Raw genomic sequence first — 25,578 nt, forward strand, 5'->3', positions numbered from 1 at the left:
ACGGATCTTTGAAGCCCGGACGCCGAAATAACTGGACTCTGTTATGTCTGATACCTGGCGGGGTCGATTTCGACTCTGGCTGTGTACATGGCATGCGCCACGCTTAGTCCGTTTTGGGGTACTTCCATTAAAACTAAAATAAGAAACTACTGACGCTGGACCCGCACCACCCTGTAACTGACCCTCCCTTAAGTCATTTACTGGCTGATTCGGCAATATCATTTTCTAGCTGATTATTAAAAGCACTCATAGATTCTTCAAGCTGATCCACGGACTGTCCAGCAAGCCCTCGGGGGACATGAGAAGTGGTGAAGATCATCACTCTGCTTTGGACTGATTGCAAGCACTTACATGGCCACGTTCCTCAGAATGTTCTCGAGGGCAAGCAGTTTGTTCCCGACTTCCAGCTCGACTGCCCGGATCATTCCGAGTTCTTGACTAGCTACGTTAGCAGCTGCACTGCCTCTTGTGGCTGGCAGCATCTAGACTGCAGATGTAATCTTCTCGGCTTCTCACAGCTCGATGACGAAGGCTTCATCCAGTGCTCGATGCAGAAGTGGCAGAGTTCGCCACGGAGGCAGGACCTCGGCGGCGAGTTGGCCAGCGGTAGCGGGTAGAAGTGGCAGACTGGCCTGGAGATGTAATGTCTTTGTGGGCAGGTCCAGGCCGTAGCTGTAAATCCACACCCACAGGAATAGCAGAGGTCTCAGCTGACTGAAGTGCATCTCTGCTGAGGCCTGATGGAATCTCACCAATGGACGGTAAACGCCCGCGTCGTCGAGAAGAGACAGGGGTGTTGACTCTGCTGTTGTCAGAGGCATGCGAGAAGGCGGGTGAGCCGGCAGAGTCAGCGATAGGAGTAACACCGGCGGCAATAGGAGTTTGGCCACCGTCATCTGCAAAGAACTTAAACTTCTGAGGTTGATCACCAAACGAGGTAACCAGCTTGAGCGCAGACACCTCTGCGATGCCGTGTTGGGGCCCATGTCGAACGCCAGGAGGTGGGAGAGATGGGCTCAGGACTTCAGGAATGCTAGGGTTCATGGTCTGGAAGTTAAGCTGCGCAGCGGATGGAGAAGTCCAAGGTTCAGTAGACTCTCGTTCAGTACAATCAAAGCACCTGATTGCCAGCTGCTGTTGGCCATGTTGAACCGCCCGCTCTCCCCATTGTCTAATGATAGCAGCTTGGCGCTCCCAAACGCTAGGGGCTGAGAGGCATGTGAGAATCAGCGCCTCCATATAGCGCTTGTGAGAGATATAAACCTCGATAGCGTCGTTGTGGTCTCCCATGCGTAGCATAATAGTAACTGCTGCGTGTACATCACCAGCCTCGAGTAGGCGCTGGAAATATGTATGGACAAGCTTCTGTTGTGAGGTATGGCCGCCGATTCCACTCAAAGCCAACAGCATCCAGTCGGAAGAAGTCATGTTCTCGAAGTTTGCGTTCATGATATTAGGATCAATGTCACAAAGCCACCCGGCCAAAAGAATACGACTGGCAGATCCTTGGGGATGTCTGATCATCTCATCTCTGATCAGGTCTTCAACCTCTTTGCTCCACCCGAAGATAGTGTTGAGCATTTGACGGCGCAGATCGTCATTGGTGCGACGAGCACTGTTGGCGCCTATAGCATGGTTGTGGGGAATATTGCTAAGACGTGCCCGGGTAAACTTGAAGAGGTCGTGAACCTTGCTGTCCTCTGAGACTAGAGGCGAGGGTGGCAATAGGCTTGCTGGGTGTTGGACATTAGCGACCATGATGGCCGGGGAGTTCAGGTCGAACTGCTGCACGGTGTTCTTGGGGCCAAGGGTGAACAACGTGGCACCTGGCCCATAGACGGCGAGGCCACGAACAAGGTCGAGAGTTGGGATGAGATCATGAGTGACGTGCTTTGTCCTAACATCCCATGACTGTGTTTGCCTGTGCATATGTTAGTTGATGATATGGGTCATGCAGCCAGGCGCGCGCGTAACCTGGCGGGTTTTATGGTGATGACAAGCTACAAAACTTACGAGCTAGAATACTGAATTATGCGGCCGTTCTTGGACCAGCCCATCCAGTTGGGTCCGTCCATGGAGATCTCAGCCTTCACAAGGTTTCGAACCACTTTTGCAGGATTATCGGCGCTGTACTTCTTTGCCACGCTCCAGACTCGTAAGTCACCGTCGCGCATCTGGACAGCAAGCATGTCGGACTTTTGCCGAGACGAAGCATGCCATGCGAGGTTGGCGATGGGTGACGGCCCTCTGGAAGTGGTAAGATTGTGCAAGATTGTAAAGCATGGCTGCAGGGTTGCAACAAATAGAGAGCCATTTTGATAACTAAGGTCGTGTTATTGAGATTCAGTGCAAGATGTATGAGAACTCACCCAATAGCAAATGTTCGACAATCAGCTGACGGTGCCAATGCAGTTACAGCAATCTGATCGATAGTCCTTGAAGAAACATATTCAGATGTTGAAGGCTTAAACATGATAATACTTCCTTTTGTGTTGCCTAAAAATCGTCAGTTAATCGTGGGAAACTTATTCAACAACTTACTAAAAGCTACATTGCCGTTCTTCATCCATGCTGCGACAGTTAAATGATTACGACAAGCAAATCGAGAGATCTCGTCGCCCGTCATTAGATCCCATACAATCGCTGTTTGGTCAGCATCATAACTAACAACAAAGCGACCACCCCCAGCCTCGCTGTGATTATCGACTGCCAATAATTGAATGTCGGATGCGTGTCGTGAAAATATTCGTTCAATGGCGAGAGTATCATGGTGACAGCAGGCGACAGATGAGCCCTGGGCGTACAAGAACATGGACGCAGTGGCGGCGCAGGGATCAAAGTACTTTAATTCGGTACCATGAGGCATCGTGGTGCTGTCTGGGACCTGCGCCGTCTTGCCCATTGTTGCAGGCCTTCTGCTGATGAGACTTGTTGATACGGTGCGATTCCACGACGAACCGGCCACGCGGAGGAAGTGACGGGCCTTTTGAGGGCCCTGAGATGGTCGGGAGATTGAAGTGCCGGAAGTTATGTATCTCCGTGGCACGGTTCACGAAGTTTGAATCGAAATTCCCTGGCAGGGTTCGGGGCAGTGAGATAGTTATCCTGGGAAAAGATTGTGTAAGATGGTAGAACTGAGGAAATCTAGGAGTGAAAGGCGACTCACTGGGCATCAAGTCTTACCGACTTTGCCGGAGTTGCCGCTTATATGATGGACCATATATTGTGAGCTAGGCGCCACAGCTTCAAGCTTGGTAATCATCAGGTTCAGATCAGCGGCCAAGATAATGGGCGATGTCTGGTCAAGGAACAAGGACGGACGGCGGGCAAGAAACCCGAGCGGTAACGCATCTTCATTAAAGATTAGTTACCCTATTGGCGCCGCGGCCAACAGCAGGCGGAGTGGATGATGATCACCATGAAATCGAGACTCCGCTAGTCTATTACGCTAACAGGGGATCGGATGGTGTTGTATGGGGTAGGTATCGTGACGTGAGTGGAGGCAGCCGTCGACGAGGGAGGGCAGGTGAATGGACCATACCAGGCCTTCAAATCTCTGTCAGAGCCACAGAGGGTGGACAGGTGATGGTCGACAAATTGCGTTTGGTGTCGCTATCCCCAAGCTAAAATGGACAGCCGTTGGACGGACATATGAACAAGCGTGTAAATCCAGACGAATATTCAGCTGAGGGGACTAGAGTACATTGTGATTACCGTTTGAGGGCTGGTTCTGGCGGAGAGGATCGCCACCAAAGTTATTGCGACTGAGTTCGCTCTCAACATTGCCTTTCAGGTGAGCATATGTGATGCCCGGTAGGTTCGGAGGCAGTCCGAGTGTAGGCATATCACCCGTGGGTTCCTGATCCCTGACATGGCAATGCTTCCACTCCATTTGTCTACACAGGGCGTCGAGGGACGTTTTCCCAATAACGCTCGAGCGCCAGATAAACTTGGCAGCTGAAGCAATGCATCTTTCTACAACAGCAGGGAAGAACTGCTAAAGTGAACTACGACTTATGAGCTTGGTAATAGGTAGTTTTCCCGCCAAATTCCCTTGATTGGGTATGTAGAAAATTAAGATGATCAAGTAAAGGCTTGTCTTTCACTCGACATGGTCTCCTGATAATGAGTGTCTTCACCCCCACCACCCCTGTCATCACTCGCCCTGTCCATCCAAGCAAGCTGCTTGCACATGATCACTGCGAGCGCGAAGGAAGGTGCCCCCGCACGTAATTTTCCTTTTAGGGCGGGCAAGGCTCTGTTCGACCTGTTATATCATTTACACCATAGGTATTAGTTAGTGCAGTCATCGTCTTTTACACTGTGACATGCCCGCTGTCTACTACGTGGGTCGTGGGGAACGGGAGAACATCGACCGAAAAGTATTTTGGAGAGAACGTCAGAATGATGTGAGACAAACGGTCAAGTTAGCAGCGTTGACTTGAGACTCAACCGATAGATCGGTGCATTCGTGTTCCATTGTCGTCCGTCTAAACGGTCCCCGTGGTGGTTAAATGCCCGTAGCACCGGACTAAAGGCCACTCAGGGTTGCTGTTAGTTCCAATGAAATTGTGCGAACGGATTGCTCTGAGGAACTACTTCCGAAGTCAGGATTTTAATGCTTTAAGCCAGCAAAGACTCTGCAGACTTTGTGATAAACGGTTTCTCCGTCGGATACTCAGCTCCAAGGCGAGAGCATCGCAACGTATCACAACCTGAGGGTCCATTGATTCGTCCTGTTGGCCAGTTCATAGCTCTAAGAGATGAAAACATCGAGGCACTTCATATCTACATTAGACTGATGCAGGTCGCATTCGCCAATTTGAGCCGGCATCAGCCAGCCATGAAAGCGCATGGGGTCTTGATGCATGGGACCCACTCTCGCCTTTAGAATGACCCTCTAGGGGGGTGAAGCATGCTTCCTCATCCTCAGATAGGAAACTGAACACTTGGAGGATTTGGGCTTCAAGTTGACCTGCTACTACTAACAATCACGGGGATCAAGAAGAAAAGCAAGGACTAGACTGGAAGGAACAATACGAGAACCGTATGGGCTTGGCGAGATCAAGGCAATGACTAGCGAAGTGTATGTATCTTTAGCTCATAGAGCCCTCTGGGCGTTGGCCTACCGGGCGTAATAGATCTTTCTGTCTGTCTGTACCGGTACAATGGATCAAAACCATTATTAACTTGCGGCCCTTGGCCTTGTAAGTATGGGAGTTCATCGAATGGTTATGTGTTGAAATGAAATATACCGTACCATATTCCGCTTTGGCATCCAATCTAACCACATAACTTGACACTTCACCGACCCATCACGTTCCAAAGACATACGATCAACAACTGTCCATCGTTGCAGCACAAGGTATCACACGGATTTAACCGCTCTTCTCAAGGCCTTCAGCGAGCGGTTCCTTTGATCAACATAGTGGCTATCTGTACAACGGAGACAACCCCTAAAGTCAACCCTGATAGCCAACAAACGCGATTATGTAAAAACGCTACGTCCTGCACCAATTACGCTGAAAAGAAGGGTTGCGAGGTGAGCCTGATAATCGTCTACCCTGAAGAAGAGATCAATGCCCCATCACCAATAGAGGCAAGAAAGTGTCCAGCAGAGGGCTCCATCGCCATTGCCCAGCGGCTCCGTGTCCCGACCAGAGTGAGCATTCCTTCAACCCGTGGAATACCATATCACGTACAGCCCAAGATCTAATAGACAATAAACAAGATCGACTTGCAGACAGTGTGAAAGCGCTAGCGCAATCACCAGGCACTTGAGAGTAAAAACGATACCCTTCTCACCTGATTGCAGTCAACGCTAGTGCCGTCGATAGTTGTGTCGACAATGTTGCTGGGTACTCGCAATTTATTATAGTTATTTTGATCGAGAACAGGGGCTCGAAGTGTGGTATACCAAGGATTTCATACCTCGGCTTAGTTGGAGGGCTAGTCAATATGTAATTACTTGATGCCGTGCTATCGAATCAGCTTTGTTCGGCACGTTTACGTTTCCCTTCAAAGCACAATCGATTTGACAGCTCTTCTTGATTGCTACCGGCAGCCTCGATGAGGTTTCCCGCTCCTGTAAAACCCGAGGAACAGGGCGTGAGAAAAGCGTGACAGATTAACTATAGCCGACAAGTGAACTGGTTCGTTTACCGAGGTGTTGGGTCTTCCTCAAGCATGCAGGCCTTCCCCAACATGTTGGTCCACTCTCCACTTGTGCTCGCGTGGCTGTGCATGAGATGCTGTCTGAAGTGATCCGCTCTGAAGAACTTTTTGGACGACTTGCAGTCTCCGAAATAGTGAACCTCCCGCAGATGCCTGATGCGGCCATCCCAGTCCCGGTCCGTGGCGTGCCAAGGCGCATTACCACCGTTAAAGACACCCGTACCAGGGCCGCGACCAGAGCGTATAAATTCATCGCCGCAATAGCCACAGGTGTCAGCTTCGCCAGGTCTGTTAGTAGAATCGTGAAAGGCCCTATAGTATCCGGAGAGAGCTGAGCATGACCACGAATGACGGCGCACATGAATGGAGTTTTGATGGCGCTCTGCCTCGTTCTTATTCTTGAAGCGGTTGCCGCAGAATGAACACTTGTATTGCTTTTCAGCCTCGTGAGCACTAGTAATTGGTCAGCATTAAATCCACCAAGCCAGAGAAGTATCTGACCTAGCCTCCTTCGAGGTGGGTCTGCGGAGTATGAGATCTAACTTACTTGAGTTCCTCGAGCGACTCGAACCTCTTGGGCTTTTTGGGACAACACTCGCACATGAAGAAGCCTTGCGCCTTAGCACCCCCGGGTTGCTGCACTTCCGTGATTCCAAATATGCTTGCACCCGAGGCAGTACTGGAGTGGATTGATCCCCGTCTAGAAATAGAGGTTCGAGGGCTGGGGTTGAGAGAGGTTGATGAGATGCCGCCTAGGGATGACCCCACTGGTGAGCGTCGGCCGAAATAGGTGGCAGTAGTGATGCTAGCTGGGTGCATCGGCATGGACATTGTCGAGAAATGTGAGTTGTTTCGTGATGTTCGTACCAAAGGCATAGTGGCACCTCGAGGGAGGCTTGTGAAGCGACCTTGAGGGGATTCGCGGGAGTTCATCCCACGTCGATGAGACATGTCTGATGGCATGGTAGGGTGATCGTCATTTGGACTGGCTGCCCTTCTCTTTTGACCGCGAGGCATATAAGCATCATCACTATTATTCCTTTTTAATCGTGTTGGGAGTGAGTAGTCGACATCGAAGCTGCCATTTGGTGATCTATCTCGATGGGGGAAAGGGGCGCTTGGGTGAGAAATAGAAGAATGAACTGGTGTCTCGGTCAACCCTGTAGAAGAGCCTGGAATACCACAAGAGATAAGCTCGCTCATCCATGCGCTGGGTAGTAATTGGGGTGGTGATCTTCCGAACGGTCGAGTTGTGTCCAGCTTCTTCTTGAGGCTGTTTCCATCAATGTCGGCGGGCGATTGAAATTGGAAGTGGTTATGGAGGTGGCCAAAGCCAGGCGGGCCAGCATACATCTCGGTCACTAAGGATGCTGATGATATGGCGAGTTCACGCTTCTGTAACGATTTAAAACAGAATCATGTGCACACTCCCGCTTCACCCTTTTGTTTTCTGCCAGAGAACTAGGCTGATCAAAGTCGGGATATCGCGTAGGTAGGAGGCGCCAGTGGTGAAAGGTCGTGTCGTGTTGTAAAAGCATAGGCTTCGATAACGGAGGCTTGGGCTAAATGTTGGAGTAGGAATGGAATAGACCGGTGCAGTTTTCCGTCCGAAATTGACGTTTCTGACAGAGCAGCCAATCACGCGCCGGAGGCGCCAATAAGACGGACGCCGCAAGTGCGGGTCTGTTCATAACGGACTACCAGGTTGCCGTCCGCCAGGACGGGCGGAACTGTTCCTATGTGCTGGAAGGGCTGAAAATTTCGGAGACATGGTACATAGATCCAGGGGATCCCGGTCCGCAGTTGTGTACCTTGCTAAGCACGCACATCGATGAACTCTCCATTGAAGAGCTTGCGTATGCAGGTCCACAACTACAAGTGGATCTCCTGGCATCATTCTTATTGGGTTGATATCCTATCGAGTGGGCGTCAGTACAATCAGGGTTCAAATCCACGACAACTACACTAGCACTTCTGGTGGATTTAGGATCACATAGCGATCCGTGCACTCATGCACGGATCTTTTTGCGGATCTTTTTGCGCCACGTGCAACCCCTGTTTCCACTACACTGAGCCCAGATGTGTCGTGGATTTGAACCCTATCACCGAGCCTCCTATTTAGTGGCACTCCAAGCCGTTAGTGGTTCTCGATCTGGCACACCGGGGTTTCCTTCTCGCAGCTTCGCGACGACTAAATCCTTGCGACGAATGATCTGAGGGGATATGCATGAAAGGCAATAGTAGTCCTCCCAAAATCAGAGTTCTCTGTATCCTTCTACTACTAAAACTCCTTGAGAGCGGAGTTACCAAGGTAGAGGAAGTGGCGCCAGTATGGCACGGATACTCATCTGATCCGTTTGATATGTTCACCTATGTTGTACTTGACAATGAGGACACATGCGCTTAGCGATCTCCCGGCACGGGTGGTTAATTAAAGGTAATACTAAAATACGAAATAAAGTCCGCACAGTTCACTGATGCCTTTCTTCCGGACTAGAAACAATCAAGGCCCACGGCTACGCATCGCTCAGGTCGATCGATATTGTAGCGTAGGAATCTTCATCCCAATGCCCTCGTCCACCATGATATGGGTCCACCTCGATAGGTGCCATAGGATCCAGCGTTGGGCTGGGATTGGCAGCTTCTAGCTTTTTGGGTTCTCGTTTATTCTCCTCGGTCAGTGTTGGGCTGCCTTCTTTTAGACCAGCCGACATTTCGCGACGCATACTGATGGGTCGTCGTGTCCGGATCTTGCCCATTTCGCCTGTCTCCTTGGCCGATTCAGGCCCTTTGCGCTCGATTTCTGTCTTGGCCATCTCAAGCACCTCAGCAAGTCTCTTTCGTACGTTGCTGATTTCATCGTTGCAATCTCCATCGCGTAGGAACTGATGAGCGCCGCGCTCACACAAGCTCTGCACAAACTCGAGGCCTTTATCAAGATTGTCGTATACATCGGGTGGCTGATCGCCAGCACCGGGCCGCGCTATTGACATGGGGCCGAATCGTCTGCTGCTCATATATCGTAGTGACGGGAGTGCGTCATCGTTGTTGCCATCCTCTGACGCGTCTTGCTCGGCCAACTTCTTGATCTGGGCGACTCGTGCAGCCATCTTGGCCTTGCGCATTAGGTTGCGACTGGATGAGACGAATCGCACAAGTTCGTCAAAGAAGCCTTGGACAGAGCTATCATAATAAACAATGGCCGTACGTTTTTTTGTGCCGACGGCGGGAGTGTCTTCGCTCGACATCATCGAGGACGACTTGCGCCTCTCCCTAACCTGAGCTCGTGCCCTGGCCTGCGCTGTCTTGGTGATCTCTTGTTTCTGCCGAATGGAGGATGGACTCGGTGTATGGACATTTGGTGGATCGGAGGTTTTGGTCAGCGTTTGCGCTGTGGCATCTTGGGTTGTGTCTTCGTCGGCAGAATCCTCAGTGTTGACCACCGGGGGATTATCTTTGGGCTTTAGTGATTCAGTCGAGCCCTTGTTACGAAGGGACTTTGCCTTTCGGCTCTTTCCTTCTGCTGCGGCGACAGCGGCCAGCTCGGCCTGTCGTCGGTCGATCTGGCCGCTGAGGTCGTCGAGGCGTTGCAGCCAGTCCGGGACGTTATTCGCAAGGTTTTTGAGAGCGTCCATAGCCATATGAAAAAGGAATCAGTGTACAGGTCAGGAAAGCCGAGTAGAAGGCGGCACAAAAGAATAGGTTTGAAGCCTAGCGGCGGTCGAAGGCTCAGAGGCAGTTAGGTATGTTGCAAATCGCAAATCTCGATGCCGCTAAGAAAGATGGATAATGGGAGAACAAACAAACATAGAGTGGCCATGCCTGGTATCGGATCTTAAATGTCTCAGTCAGACAAACATCCCATCCGCTATTAAGCAAGCCACTGCCTGTTCTCGGACCACTTTCCAGCATACCAGGGATCTTCAATGTCTCGCAAAGTCAGACAAACATCCAATCCGCTATTAGAACAAGGATAGCTGTTGGGCTGCTTGTTCCTGTTGCTCTGATCTTTCTCACATTCAGCGAATCTTCTATTTGGACGGGTGTCCACCGGTAATTCCGTAGGCAGGGGTACTCATTCGGGATGTCATGCCACACGTCCCTGACGCGCGACAGAGACCAGGGGCCGCCCAGACCCAGTCCTTGTCCTATGTTCCCGTAAGTACACTCCTGCACCAACTTTAAGTTATGCACCTATTTGTCGCTGTCCATGTACACAACTCCGGCGGCACGCGGAATTGATCAACATGCCCGAGGCTAACAGAACCAAGACGTCATTTCCGCACAGTGTGTCCAATAACCAAGTTATTTGATTTGCTTGGTTGTGGTTGGTTGATTACGTAACAGCCAACCACAAGTAAGACCCCCTCCGACCAACCACAAGCAAGCCTTTTTGGCTTACTCGAGTTAACTTGAAGTTACTCGACTAAGTTACCGGATTGGGAAAGTGGCCAACAAAGTCTAACCTTAATAGGGCAGGCTAGGAAGACAGCGCACCCTGATTGGCCCAGTCTTTAAATGAAATGAGTGAGGATCTCCTTTTCTTTCTCCTCCAACCTTTCCACAGAGCCAAGGCTGCCGATTTGGTCCAATAACTTGAAGAACAAACCAAATATGTCTTCGCGCCCATTCTTTAAGCCTCATGGAAGGCTCGAAAAAACCACTCCTCCTAGGACCTCTTCTGAGTCGCTCGGCCCCGCCCAGCCGAGCACTCCTAGCTCCGCCCTCAACTCAAACCCATGTGCCTAACGATAAGCCCTCCCCTTCAAGGCTTTCTGACGAAAGAGGTGCGCCGGACGCCTCTCAGTGCCCTTTCCCTATCGACTGGGACAAAATCCGCTACAACAGGAAGCCAGTACCATCTATTCGATACCGCCAGCCCCACAAGCGCGCCATCAACTCCAAATCCCAGCCTTCAGCAATCTACAGGCACGGCGCACAGCTTACCACAGATGGGAACAATAAGTTCTGGCTCTGCAAGTATTGCCATAGTAGCGGCCATCACGATGCTGCGCTTTTTGCCAGTGAGAGCACGACCAGCATCAATTATCACCTTAAACAGCAGCACAGACTGGAAGAATTCGGTTACAAAGCCATAGGAGCCGATCCTTTCAGCATAGCCAAGAGGACAGCAAGCCTTACGCCATACCTCGGAAGCCGGCGCGCGGTGTTCAACGACCTGAAATTCAAGGACGATTTTACTGACTGGGTGATTGACCTTGGCCTCACATTTCGTCAGGCGACTCATCAGCGGACGAATGAGATGTTTATCAATTATCTGGAGGATATCGATAAGATCCTTCCCAGAAGCCCATTTACTCTTGGCAGTTGGGTCAAAGAGAAGTGGCTTGGCGATGGTGGGAGACGCGTTTGGCTAAGGACAAAGCTGCAATCCGCCAAAAGCAAGGTCCATGTATCGATGGATGCATGGACATCTGAAGAAGGGACAAACTATCTTGCCGTTGTCGCTCACTTCCTGGATGAGCGCCACAAGTTACAAACAGCTCTTCTAGACCTCCCACCTCTAAAGGGTCCTCATTCCGGTGAGAACATTGCCAAAGTGTTGTCGACCGTCATCGACTTTTACGACGTCTCGCCAATCATTGGCTTCTTCATGATGGACAACGCTGCAAGCAACGATGTATGCATCCAAGAGCTAGCAGAGCAGTACCCGACAATCAACCGCGAAAGCCGCCTTCGGTGCGTCGGCCATATGCTGAACATCATCGTCAAAGCTCTTCTCTTTGGCAAGGGCGTTAGCAAGCTGGAGAAACAGCTGCGCGCTGCATCCGATGACGAGCGGTTTGAGATATGGAGGAAGCAAAGCTGTATTGGCAAGCTCCATAACTTCTGCGTGTGGATCAACAGAAGCGACCAGAGACGGGAGCGGCTGAAACAGTACATCCTGCGGGCTTATGACGAAGGCAGTATCGAACACCTCTACACCAGGGTCCTGGTCGATGGTGGTATCCGCTGGAACTCTGTATATTCCATGATTGAGAGAGCTCTGAAACTCCGCCACGCCATTGATCTCTTCTTTCTCAACTATCGCCGCATCGTCGCCGAAGGATACGATATCTCACAAGATATCCCAACTCCGCAGGATTGGGTTGATCTCGATCACTTCCTCAATATCCTCAAACCTTTCAAGGATCTAACAAAACGCATGGAGGGCCGGGCTAACAAATCTGGCTCGGAAGGATCACATGGCTCACTTCACGAGACTCTCGAGTCGCTGGATGTGCTCTTCAAGAAGCTCCAAGAGGCTGGGAAGTTCGCAGATGATCACCCTGACGTGGTGTCAACATACTATTCCCATGCTATTGATGCCGCTCGTATCAAGCTTGAGGAATATTTTGGCCTCACTGATGCCACCCCTGCATACCGGTGTGCAGTTGCCCTACATCCGGCTAACAAATTTACCTATTTCGAGCTTGAATGGAGTCACAACAGGCAATGGATCAGCGGCGCAAAGAGAGTGGTACAGGAGGTTTTTGCACAATACGAGGCAGCAGCTGCGGAAGCGGACCGAATGGACGGAGTAGGACAAGAGGAGGAGCCGGAGGAGCTGGAGGAGGAAGCAATTGCTGACAACAGTATCGCTCTTGATCCACTTCAGCAAGCTCGTAAGCGTCGGCAGAGGCTTGCTGTCACTGCGATGTCAGCTACACGAGGAAAGAAGCGGGTAAAGTTGACGTCTGAGCTGGATGAGTTTATGGCGAGGACTAACAAGGCTGATCTGGATGTTGAGGATCCTCTGGAGTGGTGGGTTCGCCATGCATCTGACTATCCTATCCTGTCGAAGATGGCGTTTGACTTGTTCAGTTGCCCAGCAATGAGCGCTGAATGTGAGCGCGTCTTCTCACAGACAAAGAAGGTCATTACGGATGAACGGAACCGGCTCAGTTCGGACACGGTAGCAGCGATTGAATGCCAGAAGCACTTGCTTCGAAGCGGAATATTAGCCTAGATCTACCACCGTAGCTATACAGGGCATGAAAAATAGTCGAGTAATGTCAACCAACCAAGTAAATCAAGCCGCTGTTGCCGAGTAAACCAAGTCAAGCAAGGGGTTCTGTCAACCAAGTAAAAAAAAGGGTCCAAATTTTGCTTTACTTGGTTGTTGGACACACTGCCTGTGGCTACTGCGGCGACGAATTCACGCGGTCTGGACGTGGCCCTGGTAGTGGTGCTTTGAACAGTGGTAATGCGCCTCGACACGCTACTGAACAAGATTGGGATGGACGTATTAGGCATCTGCAGGAGGTGCATAAGTTCCGAGAGTGTAACTCGTCCAAAAAGTTCTTTCGAGCGGATCACTTCAGACAGCATCTCAAGCACAGCCACGCGAGCACAAGTGGAAAGTGGACCAACATGCTGGAGAATGCCTGCATGCTTGAGGAAGACCCAACACCTCGGTAAATGCATCATCCGACCTCGAAGCATCGTATAGTTAAATTCCAGCAAAGACGACACACAAGTCGGCCGCCAGGATGACGAGTCAAGACGAAGAGATTTGTGGGTGCTGATGATTCTAGACTGGTTGGGGATCAGGCGAATGAGGGCGGGGTCCTGCCAAAGGGCAATCGCCAGTTCAAAGAAGGATCATTGTGCTCTGGCTGAAGGCTGGAAGCTCCTAATCAGCTCTGAGCTGTCGAGAGGTGTGTAACGGTTGCACCTAACCGCTAAGCCACAGGGCAAAAGATCGGGCCATAATCACTATGCTAGCGATTACAGTGGTGCTTACAGCTGCCTATAGGGGCCGATCGTAACAAGGTGAGCCTGAGTATAGCTCCTGGACTGGGCTGGACACTCACAAGACATACTGGGCGCCAGCGAACTTGGGAACAAAATCGAAATTTCGAAAATCCGCAAGATCGGGGCTCTGAATCACAGAAGGAACTCCTATTTCCAGCGATTTTCAGGGGCCAGCAATGGCCACAAGGTATACTTGAAAACGAATTTGCTGGATCCAACTTTGAAAAACCTTGATTTTTAGCCGATATGGCCTGGCAGCAACAAAAACACTGATTCTTGACCGCAACCAACGCCCAGCACCTCGACTTGGACGGCTACTAGACGTAAATTCATCTTCCATCACGTTACTCTACAAACTTGGGGGCCTTATACACTCAAAGCCCTACAGTTCAAAGTTCGAATACAGAGTTGGCACAGAAGGGATTAACCACAGGGAGAGTTCCGCAGCCAGAGTTTGCTACTGTAGTGATGAATGTCAAACTGGGCCTGTGTGACGCAGTTTCCTGTAGAGGGCAGGAAACGCTAAACACACTGTTATCATTTAAAGTTCTACATCGGGAGGATAGCTAGTGTGTTAGCCCAAAAGAGGGAAAATCGGCAAGCGAGATAGCTTCTACAGAAGACACACCAAAATACAGATCAATAACCAGCAATCGGGTTCAACAGTATCCCTCCTTACAGGTGACAGCTCAGTACCTGTTTAACACCCAAGGGGTATCATATGAGAAACAAACAGCGACGTAGCGGTCAAAAGTAATGTCAATTGATGTATAATATAGACAAAGCCAAAGGTACGGAATGAGTTGGAAAGGGAGCCAATATAAGCTAGGCAGCTCACTATCTGAAGATGAGTTCGCGTACAATTTGACAACGTCGCCAACAAGAACGTGTAAACCTAGGCGAGCCACCCCCTGGCAGGCGCCATTGTCCACTGTGAAAGATGCCATTACCGCGATGTAGGAGTAAACACAATGTTTAGTCCTCGCAGCTTCATGGTGAAGGTGTCCTTGAACTTGAACTTGACGTCCTCTGCAGTGACGTCCTTGGGGAAGGAAATGTTGTACAGTAGGGCGATACGTCCCAGTACCATCCGCATCTCCATTATGGCGAGCGCCTTGCCCGGACAAGACCCTTGACCCTTGGTAAAGGGAATCCAGGGGACCATCTCGGTGCTCAGGCCCTTCCAACGCTCAGGCTTGAACGAGAGAGCATCAGGCCAGTAGCGCTCGTCGCGCTGCATGGTGTAGGTCGGCACCGAGACCACGATATCCCCTGGGATAAAGAAGTCGTCTATTATGAGGCCCTCGGGCGGTGTCACTCGGGTGAGGCCGCCGGGGACGGATGGCCTCAGTCGGAGGGTTTCGTATATGACCCAATCGAGGTAGAGCACGGCGCGGGCCTTTTTGTACGTCCATTCACTGTCGCCGTTGGGGAAATGCTGCCAAATAGCATCCTGCAGAGCCTGGTAGTGATCGGGGTTCTTGGCGAGATAGTAGAGCCTTTGTAGATGTTAGCATGCAGCCTTTGGTATTTGGTAGCGGTTGCCTTGGCAGTACTTACGCGTTAGTGATCGCTGAAGCGACGGTATCACTGGAGACGTATCAGCATACATAGTTGCTATCGAACAATGGGAGTGCTACTTACCTTCCAGCGATGATAAGAAGTCGAGCGTCCTCCTCAACAGCTTGATCGCCCGGAGGAGCACACGGATCACCATCTTCCATGGCCTTGACAAGCCACGACATGATATCTTGCGGGTCCTGGTCCTTGAGACTAGCCCTTTCGCCAGCTATGATCTAGCTCGGAGTTAGATATTGATTCAAACGGAGAGGGAAATGTGTGTTACCTTGCGCTTCTCCTGGAGCTGCTCATGACACCACCTCGTGAACCGCGCGTACCCGCCAGCAGCCCCTGGGATCTTGCCAAGCATAGAAAGTAGCCATGGAACTGTACCGAGGACGCCGATAGCCATCATACTCTCGTGAACGCCCTTGATGGCAGGGTGCTCGGTTTCACTCTCGACCATGTGAAAATCTTTCGAAAAGCCTGTTCTGTTGCATTAGCACAAGGAGCCTCTTCACCACAAACAAGAAGATAAGTATTGAAGAAGGGTATTAAAGGGACTTACCAACGACTCCTATCACATCGAAGCTGAACAACATGCTGTATTTGGTTATGTTAATCGTCCGGTCAGCTTTAGCTGCGATTTTGCAAAGCAACGAGTTGACCGTTTCTGTTACCCCAGTTTCGTAGATTTTCATGGCTTGTGATAGAATGTCAGTGCGTGGTCATCTTTAGGTTTCCGCAGATGCGGTTTGTCTGGTCTGTCTCACCTCGAAATCCAAGGGCTCGCTCCCAGAGCAACTTGCGCTTCTTGTGTGCCTCCGGGTCGCACGTCGAGTTCACGGAGATTTTGTCAGTTTCATGAGAGACATGCTCGTACCATAGTGATTTTTTGGTTCTGGTAAACGACCCATAGATCAGTGGGATAGCCGAAGGGAGGTTAATTGATAGTTCGCGGGGTCCTGTTGCCGGTATTAGTCTTTTTGCTAGAGCTCTAATGCCGTGCCCAGCCATTGCGGGCGTTGCTTTTCGTACCAATTCGAACAACGTTGCCATATTTCTTATGAAGCCCCTGGATATCTTCGCAGCCTCTGGTGGTCTTGGCCACCTTCCGTAATGTGTCGAAGCGCGAGAGCTTCGTCATGAAAGGGCCGGGAAAGGATCGAAGTCTGTGGAAGAAAGCCCTGTATACGAGGATGCTGGCTGTGAGGCTCACGTTGTAGGTCGTGGCGACGAGCAGCGTGTGGCAGAGGCTCGCAAAGAACCCGAAACCAGCAATCTGCGCATAGACGATGCAGAGTGCCACGAAGAGGCCGATGTAGGTGAAGACGAGGTTCCAGGCAGCGCCATCGATCTCATAGGGCCGGAAGACGATATGGTGGGAGAGGACGCCCGCGAGAGCTGAAACGCCTGCAGTGGTCTGCCACGACGATCGCAATGTTGGCTCCAGTGCTGCGCTCATTTCCTCACTGTCGTTCCTGAGGGCTCCCGGATCAAGAATTCGCTTGTGACACTGAAGTTGGTATGTAAGGAGGAAAAGAGTTGGAAATGAATCCATATCGGCGATTGCGAGCAAACAAAGTAAAGTAAGTGCCCATAGCAGGGCGGGCGCCACGTGGCCCTTTGTGGATGGCCAAGGATCTGTGTGCTGACGCTGGTGTCCATTGAAGTCCCGATCACCCCAGAGCAAGAGCAGGCAGACGTAGGGGACGTAGATGAACGGGCAAGCAGGGCCGTGGACCCCGGAATAAGTTGCATGCAGAGTAGCGTATGGATAAAATTACCATCAGCGTACGGATACAGGGTAGAGGGTACTAATCGTAGGTTGCTCTCGGGTGAGGCGTACACGGTACAAGTCACGTCCTTCCTCGAGCCTCGGGGAACTCGAGCCCCTGCTGCCGTCGTAGGATTTCTGTCAAAGCAAAGATACTCCGGTTAGAGATCCCAGATCCCAGGATAGGGGGGACGGCTGAGAGGCAGCAGTCCTATAAATATTAGCGGCCTCCTCTGAGCTTCGTTCCTTAAACTCGGGGCCCCAAAACATCCATCCTTTCAACCGCCAGGACGCCTCCGCCACGACAGCAGCAGCAGCAGTCACAGCTGCGATTACTAAGATGAATGACAAGCGCCCCTCTCGTACGGCATCATCACGACGCTCTTCAGTATCGCCATGGTCACGATCCTGATGCGCATCTGGGTCAGAAAAATTGCCTTGCAGGCCTTCAGCTGGGACGACTGGATGATGGCAAGCATGGTGGTACGGCTCCCTTGAAGCAGAGAACCACGTGGACAACGTATGCGAGCTAACGGCAATGGCATACAGATCTTCTTCCCTATGCAGCAAGCCCTTCTGTACTTCTTCCTCGACAAGGGCGCCGGCGAGTAAGTAAATCGTATTGCGTGCAGTCCCCTCCGTCACATCATCCGTTGTTCTGGAAGGGCAAATTAAAAACAGAAAAGCTTATCATGAGATGCATCAGGCACATTGAAGTAGTTATGGCAACGCGACCCAAGGTCATGACAGACCTCCTCAAGGTAGGCGCAAGTTGGCATCCACAAGAGGGTTTGCGAACGAACTGAAGTTAACACAAGACGGTTGCCAGGGTCTCCTAGTTGAGGAGTTTTACTATGTGTGGATGCAGTTCGGCGTCAAGCTGTGCTTTCTGCTATCCTTCTTTCGTATCTTCGGCAAAGTGACACTCCGCATCCCACTATTGTTCGTCACTGCCTTCCATGTCGGGTCCACCATTGCTATATGGCTTCTCTATGCCTTGCAATGCCGGCCGTTGAAGGCATTCTACCATCCTGAGCTCTACCCGAACGTCAAGTGCATCAGTAACAACATGTAAGCTCCTCTGATAAAGCTCGCAACGATTGGACTTGTTGATCTTTCGCTGACATTTTGCCGTTCGCGCAGCGCATACTTTATTCCGTACTCTCTGGTTAGTCTTAGCTCATCATCCTATCCCCTCGGACGGATTGGCTAGTATGGGTTATTAACATGAACGATGACTTAAAGAACCTTTTTGTGGATTTGTGTATCTTCCTCCTTCCTCTATCAACCATTTTTAGTTTGAAAATGTCGACCAAGAGAAAGCTTGCTGCCAGTGCCGTCATCACCGCCGGTGGCTCTGCCGTGCTGTGCGGCGCCTTGCGGGCCATTGTCCTGCTCGAGTTCGCCAAGTCAACCGACTTCACCTGGGCTTTGGGCAAGATGGTCATCATCTCTGCCATCGAGATCGACATGGGCATCATCGCCGCCAACATGCCTGCCATCAAGGCTTTCTACCGATGCTGGCGGCAGGGCAAGCTCGGGCCGGGACAAGGCAAGTGCTTGGAGAGCAGCAGCTCGGGCCAAGCCTATGCCGGATCTCGTGGTGGGGACCTGGAGCTGTCCAACAACAAGCCACGGTCAAAGGCCAGTGTCGCAGTCAACGCTGGGTCAGGGGGGCTGCAGTGGTCTGAGAGTGAAGAGGAACTCTGCTGGCCCCCCAGGAACAAGCCCAACCAGCCCGAGGACCAGAGGTCATGTCTCAGTGAAGGGGCCTCGACATAGGCCGCCCCCCCAAGTACAGTGACCTCGACCTTCAGTTTAGCGACGGCAGGGTAACTACCTGCACCCGTATGATGTGAGGTGGATTTTGAAACTCATTGCCTGAATTGTAAAGAATAATTTTAGCAGCTGGAATTGAGTATCACGGGCGTGTTCTATTAGAGAGAGAGAGAGTTTATTACGCCCGGGAGAACGAATCTCAGAGGGCCCTAGCTTGTATCCTACCTATCCTTCGTGTCAATCCTCGTTTTACAATAAAACCTATAATATATTCGAATCTCCCTGTGTCCCATATCACATTGTCCTTTTCCTCGGCAAAGTCTTATGGGGTTAGTAAGTGGTGGCAAGTGCGTTTGGAAGCCATCCTCCAGGTGTCCCCGGTCGTGGCAATTTCAGGGGTATAGTTTATCCCCGGTCTGGGCGGGTAGCCATTAAGCTTGTTCGCCTTCCCTTGTATTGCGCAAAGTTAACTGAGGGGGTGCGTACTGGACCCCAGCTCCTTTATTGCAGGTGCCAATGCTAAACGAGGTTGGCGTACATGTACTCTGTAAGCTCTGGGGGAATTTCCGTGTCTCGCTTACTTGGTAGTCCCAATACAACAGCCCCGTTCTTGTCGGTTGATCAGGTGTGAACCTCGTCAATGGAAGTTTCATGAGAGACAACAACTTACCTCCTCTTTACTTGCCTGAGAGCGACCCTATTTGTCTGGGTAACGAGGGAATTGGCTACGTCACTTAGTTTACGCTCCTAGAATTGGTTGTTGGTAATGTTCTGACTGCCATCAAGGTTTACGTGATGGAGGGGCACGATGGATGGAATTCGCTTCTCAGTTGGCCTTGGCTCCGATGAGTCGAAACAGTCGAATCCTACACGTAGGACAGATTCATCATTCAGGAAATCTCTGGACGGGGATCTGTGGTTGATATGACGCCGTGCCCACGATAACACCGGGTACAAAGGACACAAGCGGAGAGTCACCGGGTGTATCGGTATGATTTGAACATCATTGGGGTGGAGGATGATGAATAAGTTCGCCCAGAGGTGAAGGGCATATTGGTTGGGCTATATTAGTTCATTCAGGAAATGCAATAGAAGGTGAATATCCCGGAAAACGATCTGCTGTCACACACCACGCTGACTCGATGTGCGGGCCGAAACCCGATCAGCGAAACATGGACTGAACTTCTACCATAGAGACCGAGGACATGGGTACGCGAGCATCTAGTACTGAGAACGAGATTGGTTATCTTTACCTATAGAGGCTGGAATGTAAACGTTTTGTAAAACACTTTTCTTGTTATATTGCCGGTCCTTGGTACATCCCGCAAACCACTCCTACTCTACCCCAGCTCCAGGCTCATGTCTGCGTGGAGCCATCTCCCTCCTGCAACGTCACCACTGGAGAAGTGTTCGCTGAGCGCGTTTCTCAATCCCAGGGCTTTATCTCAACGCGATTCTGATCTTGGATACTCGCGTAACTTGAAAGGTCAAGAGCGACTCCCTTCGCGGCAGTGACATTTAAGTCAGGTAAAGAGTCTCATCTTCCTCTTCGCCAACCCTCTTGACGAGGTGTTCCCACCAAGGACATCGCTGGCCGAGAGATTCGGGAACAGGAGTTGTTCCAAGCTGGAGGTTTACATCGTTGTCGGTCCATTTCCAGATTCTTTTGAGCGTATTGTACAATGGAGGCACACTCTGGGGGGATATTAGCACACTAATTCAACAATAGGGTAATTTTTCAGTAGACCTGACCAAGGGCAGAACCAGCCTGCCCTTTACCACAGATTACGAAAATGGGGGATGGCGTTTCTTTCTTTTATCTTGATTGTTTTCACTTACACTTCGAACTGGCGTGTTTGTGACTTGTTGGAACCAGGCTCTTGATACCTCCTTGTGCGCAGGATTAGTAGCAAGCAAACCCAAGAAAAATACCGGTAGCAAAGGCGCCTGAGCTGTGAACAATTGCCCCGATGTGGGCATAATGCGAATGCACTTGGCGAGATCGTCCATATTGGCAAGAACATCCGGGTGGTTTCGTGGTAGCCTAGATTGGTAAAGCCATGTTAGCGCACTTGCCCAGTTTTTCTTTGTTTGCTGAAGAACAGGAGAAAAGGAGCAGGCAAGGAAAAAAACAATGCCTTGACATGTCCCTTCTTCAACCAGCTCCCTCACTTCTCCTCCTCCTTCTCTTCATTCTCCCAAAATCGTACCTTAAGAGACGACACTGATGATAAATTATGGCTGCGATTCTCCATGCTTCGGCTGTAACGTCCGTCATGTCCTCCTTAGAGGATATTATAACATTATCCGCGGCATCACGCACCCGGGTTATCGTCTGGGGATGCTGTCGACACTGTTCCCAAGATTTCCCCTCACGGCTCCATTGGCGCATGTCTGTCAACGTCCGCATTAAGAATCCTGCCGTAATGGGGACGATGATACTCTCAGGTTCCTGCTGCAAACGCGCTGCGCAGTATGTGACCTGGCTCATGGTGTGCAATAGTTTCTTCGAAAAGCCGCAGCCACCATGAATCTCAAGCATATCCTTTTCTGTGCCGTAAATAAGCCAGTTAAGCCTGTTGGATTCGATCTCGGGGCTCATTGTTGTCGGGTCAGGGAGTTCCATCATCGGCTGGGCAAGTATTACAGCCCGACCAACGATTATTGATTGAGATATCCGAAGGGAGTCGTATTGAACAGTGCCGCAACTTTCGTTCCATAATCGACGACCAGGATCTGTTTGTTGAAGGAAATATTCACCCTGCTTAAACCCCTCCAGCCATCGGGGCTTGTAAGGCTTTTTCAGACGTCGTTCGGTAAGGATAGCCTAGAAAACTGTTAGGTTGTTTCACAGCAAAACTAACAGAAACATAGACCGTAAGACGCCGTGGTACATACATCTTGCATGGAAAGAAGCACGGCCATGGTGATGACTTCTCGCCCCTGCCCGCGCATTCTGCTTTCAGGTGCAGTGAGAAGTTCGACAAAATATTCATTCGCCATGGCATACCGTTCGTTAATTCGTTTTCGGATACGCTCATCTGGCAAATAGTCATAGATATAAACTCCGGCAAGGCTTTGAATAGCATGCAATATGCCTTTGTTTTCACCCATTGGAGCCAAGTCTTTGAGCCAAAGATTTGTGGTTGTTAGAACACTCCTTCCTGGGCACCAGTTCTTGATGTCTACAACGACAGTCAGCGATAGTTGAAGCATGGAGGACTGATGGCTGCTAGCCAGTAATGCCGCCCAACGAACTTACAAAAGTCGAATAATCTCCTGTCGATATAATCCATCTCGGCCATGGCGGCCTTGTGGCCGAACTTCTTGGGAACCATCCGCGGAGCTCGTGCAAATACTTGAGGTGAAGGTGATGAATTCACCATCATTGCCTGCGATGTAGTGCTGCCTCCCAACACCAACTCAATGGTCACGGATGATGCCCTCCTGCTTTGCGTTCGCGATGTCGTGGGCGCAGACATGTCCAGGTATACCATGCCAGAGTTGTGAGTGTCTGGACGCGATCGCGATATATGCGGCGTTATATCCTCAACATCATCGTCTGATTGTGACGGCGTAGGATCAGGCGGTTGACCTGAGTCCTGTTTCGTAGGCCAGTTGAACTTGACGTACCCGTTCACCTGTCCATTATGAGGGCGAGCGAAACGAGGGCAGGCGGACACAGTCAACCGTTCCTTTGAGGTGAAAGGGCTGACAAAAGGTGCATCACCTTCTCTTGGGACCTCGTATTCTACATCCTTCTCTGGAGTAGCGCTTGGTACCGCAGGCAAGAGTCGATATGGGACTTGTGTCTGACGACGCTGGAGTTTATTTGGAAACGTTGCAGCTGCGTCAAGATTTGATGCCGGAGGCTGGGCTGCTATATGTAACGTCAGTCTACTGACTCAATAATTTGCAATACCATTACCAGTCTTAGTGAGGCATCGACTTTTCCAAGGTTAGAACTTGAACGAAGATAGAAACATGAAAGAGGAAATATGGGCTGTGTATCAGAACGTACGGCGGGGCTAGAATGGGGGTGAGAGCGGAACACCACGGATGTAACATGTTCATTCTCTTCTCAACTTCTCATCATTGCACCTTTTTCATAACACTCGTCTGACCTCAAACCCCATTAAGATTATACGACAGGCACAACGATAAAGAGGTATGATAAAACAAAATGGTATAGGGAGTAAAAACAAGAAGAAAAAGACATCGAGGAGAAGGAGCATTTGGGGGGAGGAATAGCGGGTTCACTGTTTACCTACCTGTAGAAGCAGCGGCCCCGGAGGCATTTCCAAAGCCGTGTGAGCGGGATGTTTTTGGAAGCAGAGACTTAGGAAAACAGGCGTCGCGAGGTCTCTCGGACTTCACCGCTACCGGTGACCCATGAGACACAACGCTACACTTACGGCGTTTCGAGGGTCTTCTTGGCGACCATTCGGGAGACGGACACGGGGTGCTGTCCCTTTCGATATTCATAGAATAATTTTTCCCCATTTCAAAAGCCTTCTGCCCGGATTAGCCAGATAGAGGTGATAGGCACCTAGTCTCAAACCTTGGAGCGGTAATCAGGTACAATCTTAATTTTAGTGGACGTGCGGGTAACGTCTGGGCAAGGAGATGGACGACGGTTCGCTTAGCGTTGAAAGTGCACCTTGACGGACACATGGAATGAGGAGACAAGGAAAAAGTCAAGTGAAAATAAGGCATCCGCAGGGCCTTCGTAGGGCGCCGCTGTTTATAAACCAGGGACCCTAGGCAAAAGCAAAGATGAGCCAGCCTTGGTGGTGTTGAGACAGTGTGGCTAAGGTGGTCCGACCTACTAGTGGCTAGGATGTATACTATGTAAGGAGCTGTGCTCCTCTCAGACACATGTAACTTAGAACCAGCAACAACACAATCAACCCGTTTTTGCTTTAACAGGTGGAATGCAGACAGCCAGACGGCACAGCCCGGGTTTGAGATAATGTTGAGACGAGGAGGGACTTGACCAAAATCCAAGACAATGCATCGTTACTAACCCAATCGTAGACAAGCGGGAGATGAATGGTGTGTCCACTGCTTGTCAGTTTGGCAGAGTCAAGGTTCTTTCTTGTATGGTAAGCAGGTGGTGGAGCGATAAATTTGGGTGAATGGAGCCCACGAATAGGCAAGCTGGTATTAGCTGCCAACGCATACATGCTACTTGCCAATCCCAATACAACAGCCCTGTTCTTGCCGGTTGATCCCTGCCGATTGCCAAAGAGTTTCGTGTGTGCACTGTGTCCACCTTCGATCTCCCTCAAAACATGTTTGTCACCCCCTGCATTGCCCAGCTCGGACGCCAAATCATCAACTCGCCCAGAGCAGACGAGAAGTTGGGTGCGATTTAACAAAGACTGTGTAGCCTGTCGCCAACCAGCCCAGCCAGCGGATCAGCTCGTGTCGTCAGCCATGCGGTACTCTGACAACTCTGGTATTTTGATCGCTATCTATGGTGAGACTTGGCTGTCTTTATTCTTTCCATCCCCCTCAAATCTAACTGGGGTGGCAGGGAAAACGGGACTGCTGCATACTTGGTTCCATGGGATTCGTTCCGACACCCAAACCTCAAAGCTTTATATTATTGAAGTATAAGTCTCAACAGTCTTCTGGGGTTAACCCCTTTTGTTTCATCATATATGACTGTACCCTAATCACCGTTGGCCCCAGGCAGTGCGACCTGCTCTACTGCGCCCCTGCTTTACTGCAGAGATTTCGGTCGTTGCCTCGCAGTCAGCGGCCTGTCCTAGCATCAGGCTGCCTACCTCAAAGTCGATAGCCTCAGCCGCAGGTAGCAATTGGTTCGCATTGTTACATGTCAACTCCGGTAAAGCATGTTCAACCTATCCTTGGACCGGCGTGAAATCCACAAATGGGAAACCAACTCAAGTAACCATAGAATTTGCCTTGCAGCCAGGTAAGAAACTCTCTTTCAACCTCACCGCGTCGGCGTACAGACGTAGACCTTGTCATGACTGCTTTCTGCTTTGTGCGGTACTCGTTGACTAGCCGGGAGGGGGTGCCAACTAAGCAAGCTTTGTTGGGCACAAAAGTGTGGGGCATCCCGCATATCAGGATGCTCATGCTGTGGAAATTTGTCCCCGCAGTAGCCGCAGTAGTCGTGTTCGTTTAGTGGGTTAATAGAACCCTGAAAATCGACTCTTTACAAGGGGCACGGCTACGATCCAGCGGAACACGTTCCCCAAGCGAGATATAGGGCCTGCACTAAAGGAGCTAGAGGCTTGGGGATAGTCAATACATGGGAAGGCGGACAAGCTTAATGGCTACGCCCAGAGCGGGAATAAACTATACCCCTGAAACTGCCACGAGTGGGGACAATTATCGGTGCGGGCGCGATGAAGAAAGCTCGTTGACAAACCAGAGCGGCAGTATCCAATTAATGGATACGGCCAAAGCAAATACGAGAGAATTCTTTGCGCTGTGGCGTTTCCTTCCCCTGCTTTGAAAATACACCCATCTCCGCCGCAGTCAGAGTCAGGTCA

General features: G+C 50.7%; 7 protein-coding genes across 7 annotated transcripts; 2 read left to right on the top strand and 5 right to left on the bottom strand.

The window, feature by feature from the left end:
• Positions 1-534: 534 nt before the first annotated feature.
• FPOAC1_013993 (uncharacterized protein) lies at positions 535-3,892 on the bottom strand (the record flags this gene model as incomplete). Its single annotated transcript, XM_044858333.1, has 6 exons — positions 535-1,921; positions 2,014-2,322; positions 2,370-2,496; positions 2,542-2,995; positions 3,188-3,351; positions 3,715-3,892. 6 exons carry the CDS (start codon positions 3,890-3,892, stop codon positions 535-537), a joined length of 2,619 nt encoding a protein of 872 aa, XP_044700789.1.
• A 2,266-nt stretch (positions 3,893-6,158) lies between these two features.
• Positions 6,159-7,527, bottom strand: FPOAC1_013994 (uncharacterized protein; the record flags this gene model as incomplete). Its single annotated transcript, XM_044858334.1, has 2 exons — positions 6,159-6,627; positions 6,722-7,527. The coding sequence occupies 2 exons, from the start codon at positions 7,525-7,527 to the stop codon at positions 6,159-6,161; spliced, it is 1,275 nt and encodes a 424-aa protein (XP_044700790.1).
• A 1,163-nt stretch (positions 7,528-8,690) lies between these two features.
• On the bottom strand, positions 8,691-9,815 carry FPOAC1_013995 (uncharacterized protein; the record flags this gene model as incomplete). Its single annotated transcript, XM_044858335.1, has 1 exon — positions 8,691-9,815. The coding sequence occupies one exon, from the start codon at positions 9,813-9,815 to the stop codon at positions 8,691-8,693; it is 1,125 nt and encodes a 374-aa protein (XP_044700791.1).
• Positions 9,816-14,878: 5,063 nt separating this feature from the next.
• On the bottom strand, positions 14,879-17,053 carry FPOAC1_013996 (uncharacterized protein; the record flags this gene model as incomplete). The annotated part of the gene is made up of 7 exons (XM_044858336.1): positions 14,879-15,431; positions 15,493-15,522; positions 15,577-15,728; positions 15,779-15,978; positions 16,061-16,195; positions 16,266-16,457; positions 16,531-17,053. 7 exons carry the CDS (start codon positions 17,051-17,053, stop codon positions 14,879-14,881), a joined length of 1,785 nt encoding a protein of 594 aa, XP_044700792.1.
• A 612-nt stretch (positions 17,054-17,665) lies between these two features.
• On the top strand, positions 17,666-18,344 carry FPOAC1_013997 (uncharacterized protein; the record flags this gene model as incomplete). Its single annotated transcript, XM_044858337.1, has 3 exons — positions 17,666-17,752; positions 17,819-17,877; positions 17,990-18,344. The coding sequence occupies 3 exons, from the start codon at positions 17,666-17,668 to the stop codon at positions 18,342-18,344; spliced, it is 501 nt and encodes a 166-aa protein (XP_044700793.1).
• A 230-nt stretch (positions 18,345-18,574) lies between these two features.
• FPOAC1_013998 (uncharacterized protein) lies at positions 18,575-19,051 on the top strand (the record flags this gene model as incomplete). The annotated part of the gene is made up of 1 exon (XM_044858338.1): positions 18,575-19,051. The coding sequence occupies one exon, from the start codon at positions 18,575-18,577 to the stop codon at positions 19,049-19,051; it is 477 nt and encodes a 158-aa protein (XP_044700794.1).
• A 1,515-nt stretch (positions 19,052-20,566) lies between these two features.
• On the bottom strand, positions 20,567-23,492 carry FPOAC1_013999 (uncharacterized protein; the record flags this gene model as incomplete). Its single annotated transcript, XM_044858339.1, has 7 exons — positions 20,567-20,743; positions 20,888-21,092; positions 21,259-21,875; positions 21,947-22,233; positions 22,311-22,928; positions 22,971-22,996; positions 23,464-23,492. The coding sequence occupies 7 exons, from the start codon at positions 23,490-23,492 to the stop codon at positions 20,567-20,569; spliced, it is 1,959 nt and encodes a 652-aa protein (XP_044700795.1).
• Positions 23,493-25,578: the final 2,086 nt, after the last annotated feature.

The sequence above is a fragment of the Fusarium poae genome, assembly GCF_019609905.1.
Source record: "Fusarium poae strain DAOMC 252244 chromosome Unknown contig_4, whole genome shotgun sequence".
Classification (NCBI taxonomy): domain Eukaryota; kingdom Fungi; phylum Ascomycota; class Sordariomycetes; order Hypocreales; family Nectriaceae; genus Fusarium; species Fusarium poae.